This window comes from Triturus cristatus, chromosome 12 (assembly GCF_964204655.1).
Source record: "Triturus cristatus chromosome 12, aTriCri1.1, whole genome shotgun sequence".
NCBI classification, from domain to species: domain Eukaryota; kingdom Metazoa; phylum Chordata; class Amphibia; order Caudata; family Salamandridae; genus Triturus; species Triturus cristatus.
The window spans coordinates 601,559,047-601,582,092 of NC_140595.1; the positions used below are offsets into that span (position 1 = coordinate 601,559,047).

Below are 23,046 nucleotides of genomic sequence, written 5' to 3' on the forward strand. Positions count from 1 at the left end.
GCTGTCACCAACACGCCTCCTCTTTCTTTCCTGCTCAGCCTAAGAAAAGTACAGTTTTTTCCTCTCGCTTAAGGGCGGGTGGCATTCGGTAGCTAAATGTGTATTTTGATGGGTTTTGCCGATGTGTGCCATTGTTTGACCTAATTTAGAGTTTGCTTGTGAGCGCTTGGCGCTCTGGTGGGTTTTCTCGTTTTATTGCCTGTGTGGGTTCTCGTACAATTTTTATTGCTGTTTTTCATGCGTTTGTGTGCGCGAGCGCTGTGCCGTATTTCTCCCTTCTCAGCAGGTTCGGGGCCGAGGGAGTTTCCTCGCTCCACTCGCGGCCCCTCAGTCAGGTGCGTTGCAGCGCAGTACTTGACAGGGGGCGCGTGTCCGCGTCTCTCTGATCTCGGCCGCGCGGTGATCAGAGAGTGCTGACCGTTTGCCCGCGCCGCACGGCCCCCATAGCACTGGAAGCCTTTACGCCTCCAAAATGCAGATCCGTAGTAATCTTTTGGGATCTCCCCTTACGCCCGCATGGCGGGTCGGTACGGCGGCACAGAGAGTTTTGTTTGCAGCTTTAACGCTGCTTCAGCGCATGTTTGGCGCTCGCAAGGAGATCCCGGGGTGGGCCCAGACGCTTCATACCCTTCACAGGCATTGGGGTGAGTCGCCCCTGCGGGCTTACAGCCTAGCGCACACCTAGTGTGCCCAAATCCGTGCTTTGTCACCTTGAAAGTGCACCCTTGCCAGGTAGCTCCGCTACTAGTGCTTAAAGCATTGGGGTTGCTTCTCCTCAGTGGTTACTTCCTACACTTTGACTTCCTCTAACTTCGATAAAATCATGGAGGAGTACACGAAGGAGGAATCAGTTCATGTCATCCCACTGGATGACGAATTTTGTGATGCTGTGGATGCCTCCATCCACAAAACAGTGAATGCGGCCATGGGGCCTTTTGAACAGGGGATTATGCAGTACGCTTTTGCGTTTGAAGCGCAACGCCCTAGCAAACGCAAGAGTTCGTCCATGGTGGACTTGGGCGCCTTTGATCGCCTTAAGAAGGCGTTTTTGACCAGATCGGAAGGCGAGCACTATCCCAGTCCCCCATTTATCCCAGATCTACCACCCTTGCAGGGGGACAACGACGACTATTTCTCCAACGAGTCCGCGGAGGAGGCTGGTCAGTCCAGACCCTGTCACCCCACAGAGCCACAGACGCTCCGGAGGGGGAAGACCAATCAGACATGTTGGTCCCAGAGGACCTTGTTCATCCCCGCTCCTCGGAGTGGGTTCCCTCCACTAAAGTGTCCACGTTTGTGGCGGGGTGCTTTCGCAAGCCCCTTGAGAAAGAAGTGAGGGCCTGCCTAAAGGCTGAGTGCCCGGGCACGGCCCTTCCGGGCAAAGTGGCCTTTACTCCGGAAGTGGACCCTAGAATGGCCACCTTTTTACAAAAATATATTCGGGATCCCAAAAAGGGGATTGACTGAACCTGGCGTTTGTACCAGGATAAGCTCCTGGACATTGCAGGTCCCTTCACGAAGGGCCTGGAGCTCGCAAAAGAGGCCAAGGCGTCCGGTACCCCCCTTTCAGAGGAGATTGTTTCCAGTTGGGCTGAGCACGCGATAGTCTTCTTGAGCAACGCAAACTCTGCCCTTTCGACAGAAAGGAGGCGCTCTTTCCTGATCAAAGTAGACCCAAAGTTGGGGGATCTCGCCACATCAGAGGCTGGAGCAGTGCCACACGGCGGTCTCTTTGGAGAGTCATTTGTTAAGGAACTGACAAAGTTCGTGACCACCTTCACTTTGCTTGATAAAGTGCAACTGTCCATAAAGAGTCTTTAACCCCAAGGTTTTCATCGGTGCCGGCCGAGGGAGGGGGCGCTCGACCAGCCGCTTCTACATGCAAGGCCCTCAATGAGGTAACGGCAGAAAGCAGCAGGACACAGGCCGGCAGGAGTTCTTCCAATCTCGCCGGAGCTCCAGAGGTTGCGGTGGAAGAGGAGGCGGCAGAGGCCACAACGTGCCTAACTCAGGTGAGACTCGCTTCTTTACCCCCCTCTCATGGTGAGCGGCAGGTTGGCTTTTTTCGTAGACAATTGGAAAACGGCCCAGGGGTTCCACATAGAATTTTACGGCTCCCCTGTGCAGGAAGTCTGGCCTAGGCCATTGGTTTTTGCAGAAGATCAGATGTCCCTCATAGACGAGGAAGTGGCAGATCTGCAAAAAGGAGCAGTGCTTCCTACACACCACCATCCCAGGGGGTTCCTGAGCAACATCTTTGTAGTCAACAAGTCAGATGGGGGGCAGCGTCCAGTCATCAACCTAAAGGAATTCAACCAATGGTTGACTTATCGTTATTTCAAGATGGAGAGCATCCATCTGCTGAGACCTCCTTCAACCAAACGATTGGATGGTCCGTCTGGATTTAAAAGATGCGTACTTGGTCGTACCCAGTTTTCCCCCGCACCGTCGCTTCCTGCAGTTTGCGTGGAAAGGTCGGGTGTTTGAATTTGTCTCTCTTCCCTTCGGTCTGTCCTCGGCCTCGTGGTGCTTCACCAAAGTCCTAAAGCCAGTGGTGGAGACTCTGCGGGCCAGGGGGTTTCGACTTATTTATCTGGACGACCTCCTACTTCTGGAACAATGTCCAGTACTGCTCGCAAGCAATTTGCAGGACGCGATGGATCTTCTTTAAAGCTTGGGTTTATTATCAACACCAAGAAGTCGGGTCTGACCCCGTCGCAAAAGTTGACTTTCCTGGGGTTTGTCGTGGACTGTTTCCCGCACCCTGAGCCTGCCCACTCGGAAGATTTCCAAGATCTGCAGGGAAATATGGCGGATGTTGGCGCGGGAGTCAACCTCGCTCCGTCAGGTGGCACGCCTGGTGGGACTCTTAAGTTCCTCAATCCAGGTGATATTCCCGGGGCCGCTTCACTACAGAGCGTTGCAGCGCCTGAAAGCTTCGCACCTCCGCAGGGGACTCCAGTACTCGGACCAAGTCCCACTCACCGACGAAGTTCGGGTGGAGATTACTTGGTGGCTCAATCACAGGGAGGCCTGGAACGGGAAGGCCATTTTCGGGTGCGAAACGGACCTGGTGATAGAGTCCGATGCCAGCATATTGGGCTAGGGTGCTCGCTGCGGGGACTCATTTACAGGCGAAAAATGGTCCGCAGACGAAGGGCAGCTACCTATCAACTGCCTGGAACTGATGGCAGGGTCCTTTGTGATCCAGTGCTGGACGGAGGACAGGGCATCATGCCATGTGTTTCTGAAGATGGACAACATATCGGCAGTCAGATACATCAACCATCTAGCAAAGCACTGGCGAACATGGCCAAGGAATTTTGGACCTTTTGTTTGTCCCACAAAGTCTCAGTGAGGGCAGAATACCTCCCGGGGAATCCTATGTCATAGCGGATTGGAGCTTCAGGAGTTGGCTGGACATGAGTCTCTGGCAGTTAGATCCTCCGACCTTTCAGCGTCTTCACAACCTGTGGGGTCCCTTTTCGGTGGACCTCTTTGCCTCCCGGTTGGACCATCAACTTCCGCGTTTCTTCAGCTGGAAGCCAGATCCCCTAGCGGCGGCGACGGATGCGTTTCTCCAAGACTGGTCCAGAGAGGAGGGATATGCCTTTACCCCATTCGCCATGATAATGCAGCTGACGAACCAGGTTCGGAGGCAACGGGCGAGATTGACTCATAACCCCTTGCTGGAGGTCTCAAGTCTGGTTTCCAGTTCTTCTGGAACTTTCTTGAGATTCTCCAATCCTTCTACCCCACGATCCTGGTCTCCTGAGGAATCCCCAGGGCGACTCTCTTCCTCTAGTCCAACAGGGTCGTATGCCCTTGATAGCATGGCGGATTTCGGGCATCGGTGGAGAATCTCTGGCCTATCGACAGCAGCTCAAGCTTTACTGGGAGCAGCCTGGGCGGACAGCACTACCAAGCGTTACAAATCTGCATGGACCAGGTGGGTCCGTTGGTGTGTTCGGGGAGGTTATGATCCCTTGGGGTGCGAAGTGGTGACAATTATGAACTTCCTTGCCTCGCTGGCGACGCAGGGCCTGGCATACCACACCATTAACTCTTATAGATCGGCGATCTCAGCGGGGCATCTCTCGGTCGATGGACACCCGGTAGGAGAGCATCCTCTGGTGTGCAAATTGTTACGGGTGTCCGTCTTTCGCTCCCACCAGAGCCCTGGTATTCTTCTTTGTGGGTGTTAACAAGGTTCTGCAACTTTTCCAATCCTAGCAGTCTAATAGGTATCTTTCCCGCAAAGAGCTGTCGGCGAAGTTGGCCATGCTTCTTTGTCGATTATCCTGTCGACGCATGTCGGATGTCAGGGCACTGGACATCGCTAACTGTATTTTTGCCCCGGAGGGGGTTACCTTCCACGTTATGCGCAGGACTAAGTCGGATTCTAGGATCATTTCCTACCCTGCTTTTGACAAATCCCGAAGCTGTGTGTGGTTCGATGCCTCAAGGAATATGAAGCCATGACAGCAGAGTTTCGCCCTCCGGGTGAGCACCAGCTTCTCATTTCCCTACGAAAACTTTTCAAGGCGGTTTCACCACCAACAATCGCTCGCTGGATCAGATGGGTGATGCAAGAGGCAGGTATCAATACCTCGCAGTTTGGTGCACACTCAGTAAGGGGGGCGATGGCCTCCAAAGCTTTCGCCTTGGGCGCTAGATTAGAGGACATTCTCAATGCTGCAGATTGGTCCTCAGACTCAATGTTCAAAAGGTTTTACTTTAAACCGGTTGTGAATATGGCGTTGTTGGTGGTGGATAAGCTTTGAACGAGCATAATCCTCGCCTCCGGTCCTGACATAGAATGAAAAAGTTCCTAGTAACCATGACGGAAAGTTTCAATTCTATTGCGGAGGCGAGATTTATTCCCGCCAGAGGCTTGTGGAGACCGCGCCCTACCCTTTTGGAGTTATCTTTATGCTGGCTGATCCTCTCACCGTATGGGATAAGTATAACTTTTGGGCATCTGTATTGCAGCTCTGATATTGTCTGCTTTTATCCTGTTATGTTCTGGATGTGGTGTTACCTTTTACGATACAATGATAGTTTCATTAATTTCTTTGGCTTCTCCTAGGATCTGAAGGCTCCAAAATGGATTAGTCTTCTCTTGGCGGCTGGATGATCGCAGTCAAGAAAGAGGAGGAGTGTTGGTGACAGCATGCCCTCAGGGACCAAGGACATCCCTGATTGGAGGATAGAGACTACCATTGGGACTACAAAAACGATGGATATTGTATTTTTTGTTGTTAATGTTGAAGTGCTGAGTTATGGAAATAAAGAAAGTACAGCCTAATCCTCGCGTCCGCGTCCTTAATAGAATTGAAACTTTCCGTCATGGTTACTAGGAAATATTTCATTCTTCGTCTAAATGGAGCATAGTCCTTGGAACATCTTGTGGTGGATGTCGGAAAGCTTTATGTAGCGCAACCTGATCAAATCAAAGATCCCGAATTCCTCACAAACTACCCTTTATGGGATCCTGATTTTGCCCTCTTTTATGGGGCTCTGACTGGCCCGTTCCAATGCACTATGCTACCACAGCTTTTTAGCGGATTTAAACATTTGAAAAGTCCTCAGATTAACACACTGATCAGATGAACAAAGCTTAAGAGCATACACCCTTCCCTCTCTCTCTCCACATCAAAGAAGCTAAGGTCTTTATTATCAACTTGACAACAGGATTATCTTTAATGAAGCAGGGCCAACATTTGCAATCAAACATAAGGTTAGCCTGCCAATAGCAGGTGAGACATAAGATTTGCCAGCATTATTTTTAAACTAATGAATGCGTTTATGGTTTGTGCCATCTTCACTGGATTCCATCTGGAAGGGTACTTCCTTAAAGTGATTAGGCATTCTGCAGCATGCATTCTACAAAGCAGGAACTATTTTAATGGATTTTTTCAACATATGCCACAATGCAATAAGACCTGCTTCCAGGACCAGATGTCTATACCATGTCACCATAAAATGCAAAAGGCTAAGAAGCCTATACTTTTGGAAGCAAGTGATCCACCTCTGTAGTTCTATTCTACATACCTTTCAAGGAACATAACAGCTGGACTTAGCAAATGAGAAAATAGCAAGAGAGCCATGTAGCTGTTGAAAATCGCCAAATTCAAGAACAGATAGTTAAAGAGCCTTTCATAACATACCTGAGCTGCTTGCACTGACCTGAGATGCTTTCTTGGAAAAGGACTTTCGCTCCCTTCAAAAAGTTTTTGCCAATTAGGAAAACTTCCTCCCCTCCCTTCACAGAGCAGTTATGGAGGCTCTTCTTCAGAATTTCCGGCAATCCAGCAGGCTGAGCTATGAGGATGGAAAAACTACAATTCAGACACACAAAAGCCAATTTGTAAAGCAGCGTGGTCATGTATGAGCCCGCATACTAAATAATCTTGCTGTAATAGCAGTACTTCAGGGAGGGCATCATACACAGAATGGCATGCTTGCAATGACTTAAGAAACACCTTTTTTATTTATTTTTGAAATACACAAAATCATCGAGCAAATTGCGCATATAAATATGAGCAATCGGAAATGTACTGGATAACAATGCCAGCCAACACTGCCATCTTGGTTACTTTTTGAATACAAATGCTTCCCTATAGAAAAGGAGAGCATGATCAAGTAAAGTGCTATACAAAAATTAAAGATGGAAAACCATATCTGGTTGACCCATGTTGACACAATGGGAAACATGCTGCAAATATTTCTCATGAATTTCTTAACTGGCTTCCGTGTAAGCAGATAAGCAGCAAAAAGATCAAATTATAAAGTCTACAAATACACAATTAAATATCCTGGTACAATGACACAAAGGGAACTAAATCAGAAATTAAACATTTCTTAGTAAAGAACTGTAATTTTGGTAAGGGTAGTAAGGGAGCAGAGATCACTAAGAAAATAGTTTACATTTTAGCAGCCTGGAAAGAGAAGGAGTGACCCAGTTGATAAGACTTTTTGATGACTTTTTTTGCATATTTATAATACATTTTGAGGCAGCCTGAACGTTTCAACTAGTATACAGTGAAAAAGGTTTACCAGTAAACGGGGGACATTGGTGAGATTTATGGTTTAAATCATTTAATTCCAACTTAACACAGATAGCTCTCTTAACAGATGTCACAGTAAGAAAAATATGAACTCTCCTTTTACCTGTAATGTAAATATTCAAAAGATATTAATGTAGATCCAAATGTGCAGCATAATTCTAATCCCTCATTATTCTATTCAGTTTTCCCTTACGGATTCCAAAAGGGAAAGTAGAGGAAGCAAAAAGATAGAAGAAAATTGGGTAAATCTCTTTACACTAATAATTATAGCACGTAGGGACATTTGCATTAAATGGATATCCAATGCTTTACCTACTTGCACGGAATGGGTTAATTCGGCAAAATAAAACAATTCTGTTGCCACAATCATCTCAGAACCTCTGCCACAAAATTTTCTGAATCTCTGGCCCCTCCTGTGACAGTTTTGCTCTACTACTTCTAGACCTGCAGTTGGGATAGGTTCTGGGCCTCATGATCCTACTGCTGACCATAACACAGACAGCTAACCTCATTAGAAATTTTATAAACCAAATATGTTATTGTTTTTCATATAATACAACATTAACATTAAGGTACGCAGTGCAATCACAGTATCAAAATTCATCTGAGAAGGCAGTACACATCACATCCATAAGACTTTAATAGTCCCACCATCATCCCAAAATCTTGCAGTACTCACGTGGGCATCCTCTGATCTTGTAAATGGACTCCTCCATTTTCGCGAGAGAATTAACAGCTCACCTAGAGCCATTTTGGCATCCTGCCACTCATTTTTGTCCGTGAGACGTCAAACCAGTTTTTAAGCGCCATGAATGAATCACAGGCATTAATAATTTGGGTTTATATATATGCTATTCCATCCCCCAAATCCTCAGTGGGTCCAGGGTGACTTCGGCCTCTAGCAGGATGTACTTTCAGGGGGATCTTAAAAGGACGTCTGATGATAGGCCAGTGCATGTTACATCTGCCAGTATTAACAGAAGTGGGTTTGGTGCAGGTCGAATAATTTTAGTTTTTTACTCCTCATATACAACAATATGCAGGAGGGTACGTTCTGAGAGCCACCGGGTAGATTAAAACCACAGAGGGATTTGACCTTATTCATTTAGCCTCCTTCAAACATTTATTGGAGGGTTTGCTTGAGCTGCTGCTTAACTTCTCTTGTGATGATGTTTGTCTTCAGTCCTTGGACTACTTACATTCGTTTACCAAACCTTGCTGACCTTTTTTTCACCCCCCATTCCTACTTAGGGCACTGTCATATCGAGGGAGAGAGAAGGGGTTCCCACATTTTTACCCTCTTTACTGAACCATTTTAGCAATCCTTCCTGCCAATATACGTTGCAGGCTTAACCCATTCCGTGCAAGTAGGTAAAGCATTGCATATCCATTTAATGCAAATGTAACCATCATGCTATAATTATTAGTTTAAAGAGGTTTACCCAATTTTTGATTTAGCCCTCCCCCTTCTAAAATCCCAACAATAATCAAAGCAGGATTACCTATTTTTCTCTTTTCATTGTTTCCGTTAATATCTTACTCACTTCATGCCAGAAGAGTTGGATTCATGGACATTGCCAGGCTGATATAATTTTGGATGATCTGGAGCATCTTCATTTGTTTACCCTGCCAAATGTTCCCCAGCTTGGAAATCCCGATGAGGTCCTAGCGCTCAAACTCTTCGAATCGGGCATTATGAATAAGACATGACCCCAGCCAAAGCAGAGCGTCAAGTGTGTGTGTTTTTTTTCTTTAAATCCCATCCTATGGAGAGTCGAGTGCCAGCTAAGATGGGCAACCTTTGTTACCACCGGGAGTGAGTATGTAAGAGGGTCCTCCCATACATTAAGCCAAGTATGTGGTCTCGACCCACTAGGGACATTTCTGTAAGAAATGCTGGATCCTTTATACTCCCTGGTGCTATCAATCATTCAGCACAAGGATTTATGAGGCCCAGTAATAGAGACGGGTGTCGGCATTAGCCATTACGGCATTAATAGGCGGATTGGGTGCATTTGTCAAACAATATGCTGGGTCTGTTTTAACCAAATAAAGGAACGTGCTCTGGATCTCAGGTCTGTAAACCAACCCCGGGGGATTGCTGGGGAAAATTCTGTAATATATACAGGAACTGTGGCAAAACTATCATTTTGAAAGGGGCTACCCTCCCAAGGATATGGAGCTAAAGATTGGATTACCAGTTTTAATGTCCGGGCTAACAGTAGGTATAGGTTTAAGGTCCATGTAAGTCAGGTTCAAAGGCAACATGTATGTCTAATTAATTGGAACTTAGTTCGTAAATGCAAAGACAGGGGTGCCATATTATGGTCTACTCAACCCCTTGATTAGTGGAGGCGACTTGTGGCTTTTTCTTATAGCCTAGCATGTTGATCAGTCGGGGTCCTGTATCGGGGGGTCGGGAGGCAAATAGGAGAACAATTTGCGTAAAGTGCAATGCAGCCTTCCAAGTCTTGTCTAAAGAAACCTTCACACCTGGGCAACCCACCTAACCCACACCACCAGAGGCTCCATCCCCAAAGAAAAATGGAGTGGTGATGAGGGGAGGCTTTCTAGTCCCTCTGTGAATCTGAAATGGGGGTGATAGTGTGCAGTTTACTTTCAACTGGGTCTGGGGTTGAGCGTACAGCACTTTGACAAAGGATTAAAATAGGGGATCAAACCCCATATATGTAATTAAATGCATTTTCAAGATCTATGAGCATTATGAATCTAGATTCCAAGAGCTCATGAACTTGCGCCAGATTGACAAGTACTATGTGGATGTAGCGTTGGCTACTACGATGTGGAGATGAAGCCACATGCCTCTGGGTGGACAAGGGAAGGGACCACTTGTGAAAGCCTTAGAGCCAAGAACCGGGTGCATATTTTAATCTCCGCATTTAGGAGGAGCATTGGATAGGAAGAGGGGCAGAATCGATTGATTTACTACAGTATTCGAGTGGGAACCCATCTAGTCGTTTCGCCTGGCTTCAAACCAGAAAAGGCTGCCTTGATCTCCTTCACTGTGATAGGTTGTTCCAATGCATCTCTATGTAGCTTGTTGAGTGTCTTTAGGGGAGGTTATCAATAAAGGGTGGTGGAACGTTCACTTGGGTAATCGCCACCACTGTGCATAGAGGTTTCACCGTTAAGCGGAAATGGCAGAGGAGATCGCCACAGCTGTGTTGAGCCCTTTCCCATCTGAGTCACTATGATGAGGATCACCATGGAAGTGACCTCCAGTTGACAACCAATAGAGCAATTTATTGTATTTTCTGCCAATTTGTAAACCTGCCTGTTAAAAGCAATCCAACACTGCCTAGCATCAACCAAGTGAAGTTGTCACAAGGAGGCCTGATAGTTTTTTAGCTGGAGCCCATCCTCACAAATTCTTGCTTCTAGATTGAAGACAAGTTGGACTTTTTCCTTCTTTTTTCTTCATAATAATTCTTTGGCTTTGACGCATAGGGTGACTTTCCCAGCAACCCACAGAGTTTCTTGGGACTATACTGAGCCCTTGCTAAGCTGAAAATAAGATTTAAGTTCCTGTGCTGGAAATTGAGAAAACTTTGCATCAGACACCAAGCATTAGGATTGCACATGCGGCGTTCAACAGCCCTAATGGGCCTGATTTTGACTGCCACTGTAGAGAGGTTGAATATACCCAGGGGTGGAATGTATGCTGCCATCTTGCAGAGCATGTCAACGGCTGGCAGAAAGAGGAAATCAATTCTAGACATAGTTTTGTTTTGTTAGCATCTGATCAATGGGTTTATTCTTTGGCATAGGGATGCCATGCCCTCCACACATCACATAATGCCAAGGAGGACATCCAATCAGTCAATACGACAATCCCATGTGGCTTTGGGGCTCTAAACCTATTGAGTCGAGCACTGGGTGTAATATTGCGTTAAAATCTCCCCACGTGATGGTTAGGCGTTGTGGAAGTTCAAATATCACTGCTCTAAGTTTATCAAGCGTTGACTTGGAAAGCTGGGGAGAAATATATAGGGGCTCATAATTATATACTGCTTCCCCTTCAGCCAACCTCCCACTGGCACAAACTTTGAAAGAGACCAGTAGTAAACTGAGAAAGCAACAGTGGGCTAAAGAACAATGGATTTAACCCAGATCTTTTGACTGGGGGAGAATGTTTGCATTGTCAGCATTCCATCCATCATTTGTTTGCTGTAACACAGAGTGTCAGCCAGGCATCATGTACGGAGGAGATAGCCGCAGCACCAGCCCATTTGCACCGTGTTCTCCCAGTCAAACCGCAGGCAGCACAAATAGCTGTGCAGGGTCACCACTGTGCAGGAGACAGTAAGTAACCACAGATTTGATTCATGTGTACGATACCTCAACAGTTTTGAAAAAGATGACCCAGCGTGAGGGATGGAGGCAGAGAAGTCAAATGTGTCCCCCCCAGTCTGAAATCCCAGGCGGGATGTCCAGGCCTCCCTAGGCAAGGCAGGATTACTTTAAGAGATGCTAGGAGGACTGGCCAATTGTGTTCCCACTGTTGGATGTAAGACGTTAATCAGGTATGTAATACAAAGTATTTGATGCATAGATATATATATCCCCTCATCAAAACCCAATTAACTTCCTAAGTCTACCATCCCCATAGCATTAAAAACCCGATAACTCAGTTTACATCCGCCCTCTGCTAAGCCCTAAAACCCCCACCGATTCTCTCCTCTTAACCTCTTCAGTGCCCCGCCCTTTCCCCGCCCTGTGCCGGGCGTTGCATTAGCGGGCGGGGTTCATGACGAGATAGTCTCGTCATGGGCACAGCGCAACCGCGCTCCATGACGAGACCATCTCGTCATGGGCACTGAAGGGGTTAACCCTAAAAATCTGTCAATGCCTTGACATCTACCTGTCCTTTAAACCCCTTACCTCTACCCGACCCTAATCCCTATTAACTCCTATACCTGCCTTTGCCTCTACCCTTTCCTAAATCCTAAAAAAAACCCTTCCTATTTATCCCTCAATCCTTAACCCTAAAACCACTTATAATCTCTTACCCCTACCCAACCCATTAAATCAATTTTTTAAATTAATATTTTATTTTGTGTGTATGTATGTGTATATATTTATTTATTGACTTCAAAGCATTCACAAATTTCCAGCGCGCAGCAAGAATGAATGCACAAACTCCTCTTCGTTAGTGAATAGGTGAATAGAGTTATTTTATTGTTTACTCCCTTCTGCCTGCCATGAAGCGTTTCGGCCGGTAAAACGGCCTTGATCACACATATATATATATATATATATGCATATATCAGTTTCCCTGTTACCGCCTTTCAGTCGCCGCTCTCTTGCATGGAGGTTGCAGCAACTTCCGAGGGTGGTCTCGAGCTGCTCTACACACCTCCCAGAAGGAATCGTTGTGCACTCAGGAGTCTTGTTAACCCCTTCGCTGCGGCGCAAATTCCGCCGCGGCGCTGGGGGGGTGCGGGGTGAGCGCGGCGCCACCATGCTCGTGACGGAACCACGCTGTCATGAGTCACGAGCGAGCTGTGCTCATGACGGAGTGGTTCCGTCACGACTCCGCCCACTCTCTATTTCGCCTGCACAGGCGGGGAATCAGTGCCGCGTGGGAGGACGGCAGCAGCATGACGGAACAACTCAGTCATGAGCACACGCCGCACGTGACTCATGACGGCGTGGTTCGGTCATGGGCACGCAAGGGATTAAGTGCAATTTATTATGTATTTTTTATTTTTTATTTATTTTGAAGGTTTTATATAGCACTGGCTAGACCCAGAGGTATCAGAGCGCTTTACAAGATAAGGATAGTATAAGGCACATAGGGTATAAAAGCATATGAAAGGTAGCGCAACAAAAATTTGAAATATACAAAGTACAAACATCATGATCATTCTACAAATCAAGATAAACAGGGGCAGGAGCTATACATTTAAGTAATTAGGTAAATGGTGAACAGGGTATATATTACTGAACAAGTATAGTATGATTGATAAGAAATCAGGAGTAGGACATAAGTTAGGAACCCCAATAATAATTAAGATGGGTTTTGAGTTTTTTTTTTTAAACTAGCATAGGAGGGATTACAGCGCAGGTTTTTTGGGAGGGCATTCCAGATAATGGGGACATTGCCAGAGAAGGAGCGAGATTGTGTGGCTTTCTTTTTATGCAGAGGTAGGATTAGGAGTAGGGTGTTGATGCTTCTCAGAGGTCGAGTGGAGCCCGCAATGTGGAGTTTCTTTGAGAGGTACTGCAGAGTGTTTTGGTGGAGGACTTTATGAGTAATGCAGGCGGTTTTGTAGGCAGATCTGCCTTCGATAGGGAGTCATTTAAGAGATTTGAGAGCCGGGGATATATGATCGAAGCGTTTGCAGTCCGTGATGAGCCTGGCAGCAAGGTTGAGCACAGCTTTGATTGGAGCTAGGTGTACCATGGGGATTCCATTAAGGATGGCAATACCATAATCAATACGTGACAGAACAAGAGACTGAACTACGAGTTTGAAATCATCAGTGGGTATGAATGGTTTGATTTTCTTGAGGTGACCGAGAGTGAAGAGGGCTCCTTTGGCAGAATTTTTGATGTGAACATTAAGGGTTGGGGTGTTGTCGATAGTGATGCCAAGAGATTTGACGGAGTTGGACAGGGTGAGTGAGCAATTGAGTGCATTTAGGTACGAGATCCAAGATTGAACGGGTAGAGGGTTATTTTTGGGGGAGAAGAGAATGATTTCGGTTTTGTTTGAGATGATTGGAATGGAACCAGATTTGGATCTTGGTAAGGGTGTTCAGGTGTAAGATATCAGCATGAGTTTTAATCTTGTAATAGATTTGGGTGTCATCGGCGTAGAGGTGGTAATTTATGCCTGCTTGGTTAAGAATGAGGGTGAGGGGTTCCATAAAGAGGTTAAAGAGGAAGGGAGAGAGAATAGATCCTTGGGGGACTCCAAGGGAGACAGGAGTGGGGGGTAGAGAGACAGTTTAGAATTTTGATTTGCTGAGTACGGTGTTGTAGATAAGAGATGAACCATTTGTAGGCGGTGCCATTAAGGACGAAATGGGTCCTAAGCACATTAAGTAGGGCTGAATGGTTGACTGTATCGAATGCTGCGGAGAGATCAAGAAGTATAAGAAGGCAGGTCTCGCCATTGTCAAGTGATTGATGGATGTCATCTATGACATTGAGCATTGCCGTTTCGATGCTTCAGCCTTTTCTGAAGCCAGATTGAAAGGGGTCGAGAAGGTTGAAATTTTCTATGTGTTTGTCTAGTTGTAGTAGGACACATTTTTCAAGTACCTTTGAGAGAAGGGGGAGGTTAGTGATGGGGCGGAGATTATTTAGGTCATTGGGATCAGCATTGGGGTTTTTGATTATGGGTGAGATTTGACCAAGCTGAAGGGAGGTGGGGACACAGCCCGTGGATAGAGAGGTGTTGATGATTTTGGTCCAGAATGGGGTGATGATGTGCTTAAGGTCAGGGACAAGGTTGGAGGGTATTGGGTCTTTTGTGTGGGATGATGGTTTTAGATTGCCAATTATATAGAGAACTTCAAGCTCAGTGACGGGGGGAAAGTTGAGCAAGGAGGCATTGTTCTTAAGTTGAGATTTAGGAGAGTTGGTTACTGGAGATGTGGAAGGTGAGAGGCCTGTGGAGTGGTGGGGGGGTATGGAAATGGGTGGGTGAGGAGGCTCGCTGGGGAGCGGTAGGATAGAGGGCAGAGGAGAGAAAGTGTCGTCTGGAAGGGGGGATGTGGAGTAGGCATTAGAGGTGAGGACAAGATTGGATTGGGAGTTGGAGGATAGTTGTGTGGGAAGGAAAGACTGATCAATTTTGGGAATTTTTTCCGAGAAGAAGTGGGCAATTTCTTCACATCTGTCTGATGAGGCGGTCATATTTGGAGGTGCGGGGGAAGTTTGGTTTCGGATGATTTTGAAGAGTTCCCTGGGTCTGTTTTTGGCACGATCAAGTTGAGTGCGGAAGAAGGATGCCTTTTCTTTGAGGATGTGTTTTTTGTAAGTGGATCTAGCACATCTGAGAAGTGCAAGATAGGAGGGTGAGGGATGGTGTCTCCAGGTTCTTTCCGACAGTCTAAGTGCCCGTCTTTCATTATTTATCTCTGTATTAAACCAAGAGTTTGAGGGGGTGTTTCTTTGGTTTTTGAATTTAGGCGGGGCCAGTTGGTCAAGAATATCTGTAACAGTATTGCTAAATAGTTCAGTGAGCTCATTCACATTTTGTGAGGGGGGAATGAGAAGAATTTGAGCTTGGAGTTTCAATTGTAGAACACCTGGGAGGATGCCTTTTAGGTTTCTGGTCAATTTCTTAGGTCTGATAGTTTTAGGGGCAGGGAGGTTTGCTGAGGTAGCAATGGTGAACAGTATAAGGTGATGTTCGGACCAGTCAGTGGGGGTGATATTGGAAACGGAGGTCAGGTTTACGTTGGACAGAATGACGTCAAGTATGGATCCTTTAGTGTGAGTTGGAGATTGGCATAGTTGTTTGAGTTCGCTGATTTCAAGAAGTGTAGTGAGGAGGGAGATGGTGGGGTCATTGGTATCATTCCAATGGAGGTTAAGATCCCCAAGAAAGAGATTTTTTGAGTTGGATAATGCTGATTGCGCCAGTAGATCCGATAAGTCCTCAATGAAGGGCTGTGGTGGTCCCGGGCGGCGCTAAATGTTGTGTAGACGAATTGGGAGGGAGTTTTGAGTTAACAGTTCGGCTTCCAGGTATTCGCATGAGGAGTAGCCTGGGTTAGTGACAAGGGAAATCTGAAGTTCCTTTTTGAAGATAATGGCTAGCCCTCCCCCAACTCTGTTAGGTCTGTCTTTTCTAAGAATAGAGTATCCCGGGGGTCATTAAGCCAGGTTTCAGTGAGGAATGCAATATCAATGGATTCACTCAGGATGGTTTCCGAGATTTCCGTGGCGTGTAGGACCGCGGAGCGAAAGTTAACTAGCATGCACTTCAGTGGTGTGGGGTTGGGTATGGAAGGTGGGCAAGAGTGGATCAGGGTAAGTTGGGGTGGTGGTCTGGGGGAAGTGGGGGTTCTATTTGTCCCTATGATAACAGGGATGGGGGCATAGGAGAGTGGAGGGTTGGTGGTTGGCAGATTAGGCAGGTAGAGTTACATAGGTCGGCGAGGTCGGACGGGGAGAGATGGTTCGAGGTGCGGAGAGGTCTATGCTTACGGCATCGAAGAGGGAGCGATCTCCAAAGGTTGTGTTTGTTATTGGGGATGTTTGAGGGAGGAAGGATGGTGGTTTTATGGTGGGGGAGGGTCCTGGTGCTGTGGAAGAAGAAATCTTTTCTGAGTCGGGCAAATTCCGTGGTTAAATTAGATATGTCAAATTCAATGTTGTATAGGATCTGGGTAATTGAGGAGAGGGGAGGTATCGGGAGTGCGTAGTCTGTGGTATTTGCAGAGGGTGGATTAATGTGTGAGGAGGGAGATGTGGTAGATGGTGTGGGGTGAGGGGTGACGGGGCTGGGAGGAGTGAGGGGTTCGGAAGTTAAAGTAGGTAGGACGGGTACAATGTTGTGTAGCCTCGGGGTATTCCGGGTACAAGGAAGGTATGAAGGGGCGTAGGAGATGGGAGGAGAATGGTCTGGGGATAGGGAGTGGTCGTGATTAGTAGCGGATGGAGGCCTGCTGTGTGAGGGGGGAGATAGGGTAGTAGGTATGGAGTGATGGGTGGCGGAGCTGTTAAGTGAGAGTGGAGGGGTTAGGTTATACAGGGGGCAGAAATCTTCAGGTGATGTGGTCAGAGAGGATAAAAGGGCATGAAGCGAGTGAGAAACAAATATATTGGTGTGATGGGGATGTGTGATTATTGAGGGTTGGGGTGAGGGGGTGTGAGGGAGATGGGTGTTTTTTGGGGGTTGAGGTGAGGGGTTGGGGTTTGGGTAGGTAGAGACTGAGGGGGAGGGTAGAGAGGAAGGGGAGGAGCAGGGGGTATACGGGATTGGTAGGAGTAGGGAAGTGAGGAGTTGTGATAGGTGATTGCGGGGAAAAGACGGTGGAGTAAGCGAGTGGTTGGGTCATGGGGAGGGAGGTTTGGGGGACAGGGGGAGGGTGGGTCATGGAAGGGGAATGATATGTAGGTGACAGGAGTTTGGGGCTACCGTTATTCAAGGAGGGGTCCGAGGAGTAAGGGTTAAGGGGGTTAGGGGGGGAGAGAGGGAGATAAGTGGGGGATGAGAAGTAGGTAATTGGGGATGGGGGTAGTCGTTATCAATAGGGGGGTCCAGGGAGGAGATGGTGAGGTCAATTTTTGGAGGTTGAGAGTGGAGGGAGGAAGAGGTTGGAGGAGTTCTGTTCGTTTGGGGAGGAGGAGTGTTAGGCGCTGAGTGGTTAAGGAGGAGAGACATAGTGCTAAAGTGGTGTTTAAAGATAGAGAGGTGGGATGGCGAGGCTAGTATGAGGATGTTACCCATTTTGAAGATGGAGATATCAATATCATCATGAAATGCTGGGGAGGGAGCGGTGGATATTTTAAATCCATATGGTATTTTGGTTGATTTAGAGACAGGGAGGTGTTGAAAGAAGATGCTCTTCCATTTGGAAGGGCGTTTGGAGTAGAAGATGTAGTTGGTAATAATGGGGGAGGTGAGGCTGAGGTAGTTATCGACAATGAGTGTTTCAGGGTTGCGATGAGGAGTTTGTTTGAAATTTTTCCTAGCGTGTTTGGAGAGATTTGGGGGGTAGAGAATGGTCCAGGAGTTGGGGCCATGTTTAGAGAGGGTATGGTCCCGAGGGTGATGGTCAGTGCTGTGAAGGGGCATGTTGGGTGGACGTGAGAGGGAGACAGAGTGAAGAGAAGGAAGTTAAAGGAGATGGTGGTAGGGGAGGAGATGAGGATTGGGAGAGTGTGGGGTCGAAAAATAGGGGGCACAATTAGGAGGCAGTGTTAAGGAAGAGAGGAATAAAATCAGGAGCAGATTCGATAGCAAAACAAATTACATCACCGATGTTCAGTGGGTTAGAAAAGGTAAAACAAGCACGGTAGATATGATGAATCAAGCAAGAGGGCAAATAAGCGAGGAAATACAGTCAGGCGCAGATAAGATAGTAAAAGAAGATTCCAGTGCTAATATGGATCACATTAAATAGGTAAACAAACACGATAAAATAAGGGAGTAGGATAAACAAGGGACGAATTAAAAATCAAGAGCAGATTAGGTAGCAAAACAGATTACATCATAAAATTGGAGAAGATTAAATAGGTAAACAAACAAACCTCAAAAAGCAAAAGATAAAATCCAAAAACAATAGTTTTTGGGGGAGCAATTATATTAATATTATATCATATTTTAGCAATATGAAGCAAGTAGCTTGGTTTGATAGGCTCGATTTCCAGGGTTTACTCGGGATTTACGCCGATGGCGATCCCAATCCTCCGGGGCCCACAAAAAGAGCTCAGCCTACATCAGCATCTTTTAGACGGTCATACAATGCTCCCAGCGCTCACATCAGGCTGCGACCCCCAGACAGCGCCTCGTCCGGTGGTGATTTGTACCAGCCACTTTCCTTTAATGTCCGCTGTGCCAGTAGGCGCTCCTCCGCAATCAGCCCTTAGGTCCCGCTCCCCCTCTAGTCTCAACTGTAATGATTTAGCAAGTTTTCGTGCCTCAAACGAGAGGCGAGACTGGGTTTAACAGTTCTCCCCATTGCAAACACCATTAGGTGCACCCCCTAGTCCGGTGAGGCGAAAGTACAGATGTAAGGAAGTGCGCACTGTACAATCCAGAAACCAATTGTAGACCACAATCAAAACTGACAGACTTGTTTCGGCTCTTACGGCTTTTGTCGATGTATATATCCTCATGGTGAAATACTGCATGGTTAAATTCCAAACAAACAGCTCAATGGTACTTACCTGGGTAGTAAAGGTAAAGCCGGCATACCTCCAGTGCTTAGTGTGATGAATGTGCTGATGGCTCTGTCCAGGACCTATCAACAGCCCACAGGCGCACTAGGTACAGTGGCTGCCAGATTCTTCAGGGCACGGTGCTGAAAGCTGTGCAGGGCCACTTTTACCACCGCCACTCCTCCGGGGCCATGGTCTGGTGCGTTCGTGCAACAGCACCAGATGCGTCTGTTCCGCAGGTGGTGCTGGTGGTTGCTGGCACCTCCATCAGACCGCCTTCTTAGACCCCCTGCCTGCCGAATGCTTCTTTGGGTGGGCCACCCCACTAAAGTAGACTGCCTGGCCGCAGTCTTGCGTCTGTCCATGCCTCCATCCATCTGACACCAAAACCAAGTGGGCGATCACTTATACCTAGACCCTTAGTCGCTCCCAATGCCAATTGTGATCTGCTTTCACCATTTTCCAGGTCATGTGCATCGGGAAGGAGGTCTGGGTTGTTGCTGCCCACATATGAGGGCCTAAGACAAAGAATTTCTCTGGGCTTCATCCTCTCCCTGCACTTACGTCTTCCTGCAACTGGATGCAGGAGGAGGATTAGGAGAACTGGGCCAGAGTGCTGCAGAATGCGACCACCATCTGGCATCCCAGTCCATGGCCCCCAATCTCACTATATTCAATGTTTACCCACAGTCATATTTCAGGCCTTCGAGGATGGCTAAAAGCTAAGTCAACCTGTTCCTTTCTCACCTCCTGCAGAGCTTTTCGGTGGGCAAGCATTTCAGGATTGAGGAAATAAATAGCTGTCTGGCTGAGCCTAGAGTTACTGTCTTGTGCTTTATCCCAGTTCCACATTTTTTCTCCATTTTGCAGTAGATCACTGTTTCAACATTCCCTTTATGCACGTTGGAAGGAATTCTGAAAGCTTTCCTCATTGTGTCTTGCCTTTTCTTCAGCTCTGATCCCAGCAGATCTCTCGCCACCTTAGACATTTCGTTGTTCAAGTGTTCTGCACCAAGGTCTGAGGGGACGCCCTGCATTTCCAGAAGGGCCAAACTTTAAATGGTCAACAGTCTAATTTCTAGAGTTCAGGTTTGTAATTGTAATTGAGAGAGCGTAATTAAATTCTTGACCTCCGAGTCCAAATCCTTCTGTTTTTTCGTCAAAGTTTGCACCAAACGTACCATCTCTACCTGTTCATTTTTCACCGATTGTATACTTGCTGCTAGGCCTTTTTGTTTTTGTTCCATTGAACTGACTGCACTTTTGACAATTTGTTTTGAACAGCAGTTCTGAGGTATTACTTCAATAGATCGCGAAAGTGTCCTGTCTCCTTGGGTCAGCACATCTTGTACCTCTATTTCTTTCATCCATCTTTTGTGGGTCTTTCTTCTGTTTTTAAAGTTGAAGAAGGTTTCTTTCCGACGTCTTCTTTCCAGATATGCTCAAGATATGGATTAAACCACTCTAATGAAGATCCCCTGCTTGGTGTTTAAGTAGACCATAATGCTTTCTTGCATGGCTTGGGGGCCTCTGTGATGTGGGGCTAGACCTTGTTTCCTCTATTTCCCTCCGGTACTCACCCGTTCACAGGAGTAGCTCAACAAGAACTCCACAGCCCAGTTCAAGCTGCGGAACACTGCAAATTGCAGGCTGCTCACTTAGTCCCCAAACACCTCTAATTTAATCGGTGCTCCAACTCAGCCCCCCAAAGCCTCTAATTTAATCGGTGCTCCCAGACCTGCAGTGGTGGCTCCAGGTCTCCACCACTGACTCTGTGGAAGAAGCACCTGCTGCGCACGCTGACCTCTATCTGGGAGAGCAGGTGAGGACCGCTCCTCCAGAAGGGAATGGACCAGAGTGCTCAAGCATCATCTTCGCTGTTCCTCCAGCAGTGCCACTTGTGAGGCTGGGCTTTGCTACCGCAGTTTCCCGCTGGTACTCACCAGTTCCCTCTACAAGAACACCACAGCGCCAGTTAAGCTGAAGTGCATTGAAAATAAATGGCTTCTCACCTCATTCCGACGATGCCACTGATCTAATCAGTACTCACTGGCCTGCTGCTCCCCTCTTCAGGGGTGTGGCAGCTCTAGGCCACCACCGACTGCCATAATGGTTATTTCCAGTCCTCCAGAGGTGAAAAAATGTATAAGTCTCAAATGTTTCGTCTTTTTGAAGCCATTACATCATGTCACTTCTAAGACTTCCAAGACAAAAGGACAGCAATTAGAGATAAGAACTCACTTCAGCAGAGGTCATAAGTCAGGATCCAATTGCTACTGGTCACTTCATCTTGCAGCTTGTTGTGTCCCTTATAGCCACACAGGACCACAAAATGACCTCTGGAGTCCACTTCACAGTCCTAGGGACACCTTGGAGGAGGTAAAGGCCTTCAGGTCTTCACTCAGATCATACTGTAGGTGTCTTCCTCTACTGTTCAACCAAAGGTGCACAAGTATGCAGTGGAGCTGGGTGTGAGATGTCACTTTTATGCATTCCACTAGCCAGTTAGTGGAGATGACTCCCTGAACAATAGGTAATCCTTCCCCCTTTTACAGAACATCCTGTTTGCCTTACTGTAAACTATCCCACAGTGCACCATTCTTAAGGAAAATCAAGATGGCAGAACCTTTCTTTGCCTGGAGGAGGGTTGCCGTCCACCAAGGGGTATGTAAATAGTAATGAGCAGTCCCTACCTACCTAAACAAACCAAACTGGATGGCTCCCTCTACCCTGGGACCAAATGGCCACTCTTCCCAGGTCTCACTTTATGCTAAACTGTGAACGGTAAGGCCTCACTGTGGCCCCTTTCAAATTAATGAAGTGGCCCAAATGGCCCTTGCTGAGATAACCTGAGGCTCATATCTCACACGTAGGCCTTCCTGTCAAAATGCTTAAGTCATTGTGTCTGCTCTGGGAGTGGGCAACTGAAGTCAGGCTAATGCCAATTACCCAATTCGAGCTTCAGGCAGGAAAAGTATCACTTTCTAAAAGTCACTTTTTCTGTAGATTTATCAAAACTCCAACTTCAACAGTGGATTGGGTTTTTAATACATATTAAAAACAGTGATTGAACGAACTCTGTAGCTTCCTCCAAATCAAAGTTGCAAAAAACACTTACATTGTACTTCAGCTTTTCTCAAAGAAAAAGCCACAGTACCTATACAGTGAAAATAGCTGCTGTGGGCTCGTCACTATAGGAACATGCCAATCTTAAATTCATACATGTTCCTATTTCAAATACCAGCTGCCCTACTCTGTAGGATTCGAGGTCTACTTAGGGATGACATACTTAATATTTAAAAGTAGGTTACTTTTTTGTCAAAGAGGGTTATTTTGACAGGTATATATGCAGGTTTAAAGGCTGCAGCACTCACGTTACATATTCGAGCCTGGAGAGACATTTTATGGGTCAGCCTGGTCAACGGCATAAGAAAATGAGTTACTTACCTGTAACTGCAGTTATCCAGGGTTGGTATTTTTCATAAATTCACATGCTTGAATCATTACCGGCCGTCTAAGTGGGAGTCCAATGGTACATTAAATAAGCAATGCATATTTGTTCCTCTATCTTTTCACTCTGTAGAAACCTCTCTCTGTCTCCTTCATGGTTTCCTTCTGTTTCTCTGTAATATAAGTTTGATCATGCATGAACTTACATCGTTATGTGCCCTAGTTTAGGGTCTTTGATTCTTTTGTGTGGAGGCGGTTGACACCAGAAAGTGGTCCAGCCATGTGGATGATTTACAATTCAAGGAACCGGTGTAGTCTAGCTCCGTAGGTTGTTGTGTGTGCCAGATATCTACCAGATCCACCTTGCAGAGTCATTTTGGCTCATCTTCTGCTACAGATCCTGTTTGATTCATTTGCAGCAATGATCTAGCGTACATCCCATCCATTACCATTTTTTAATCTCATCCTGTTATTATCTAACATTGTGTAATAATCAATGTATTCTCTATGTGGCTCTGATCAAGAATGTCTCTTGTTCGCTATTAGGTGCACATATTGAGCCTATTGTGTAATATTCTTTTAGAACTATTGCTATACTCTATCTTCTCCTTTCCTGTATTATGTATCCCCTAAGGTCTTGTATAAAGCTATTTTCTTCCAC

General features: G+C 46.6%; 1 protein-coding gene across 1 annotated transcript in view; it reads right to left on the reverse strand.

Moving 5' to 3' along the window:
• Positions 1-23,046, reverse strand: part of NFAT5 (nuclear factor of activated T cells 5) — a 796,538-nt gene that overhangs the window by 395,552 nt on the left and 377,940 nt on the right. The window contains 1 exon segment of the mRNA XM_085638738.1: positions 6,190-6,324. Within this exon segment, the coding sequence (XP_085494864.1) occupies positions 6,190-6,324 (135 nt within the window).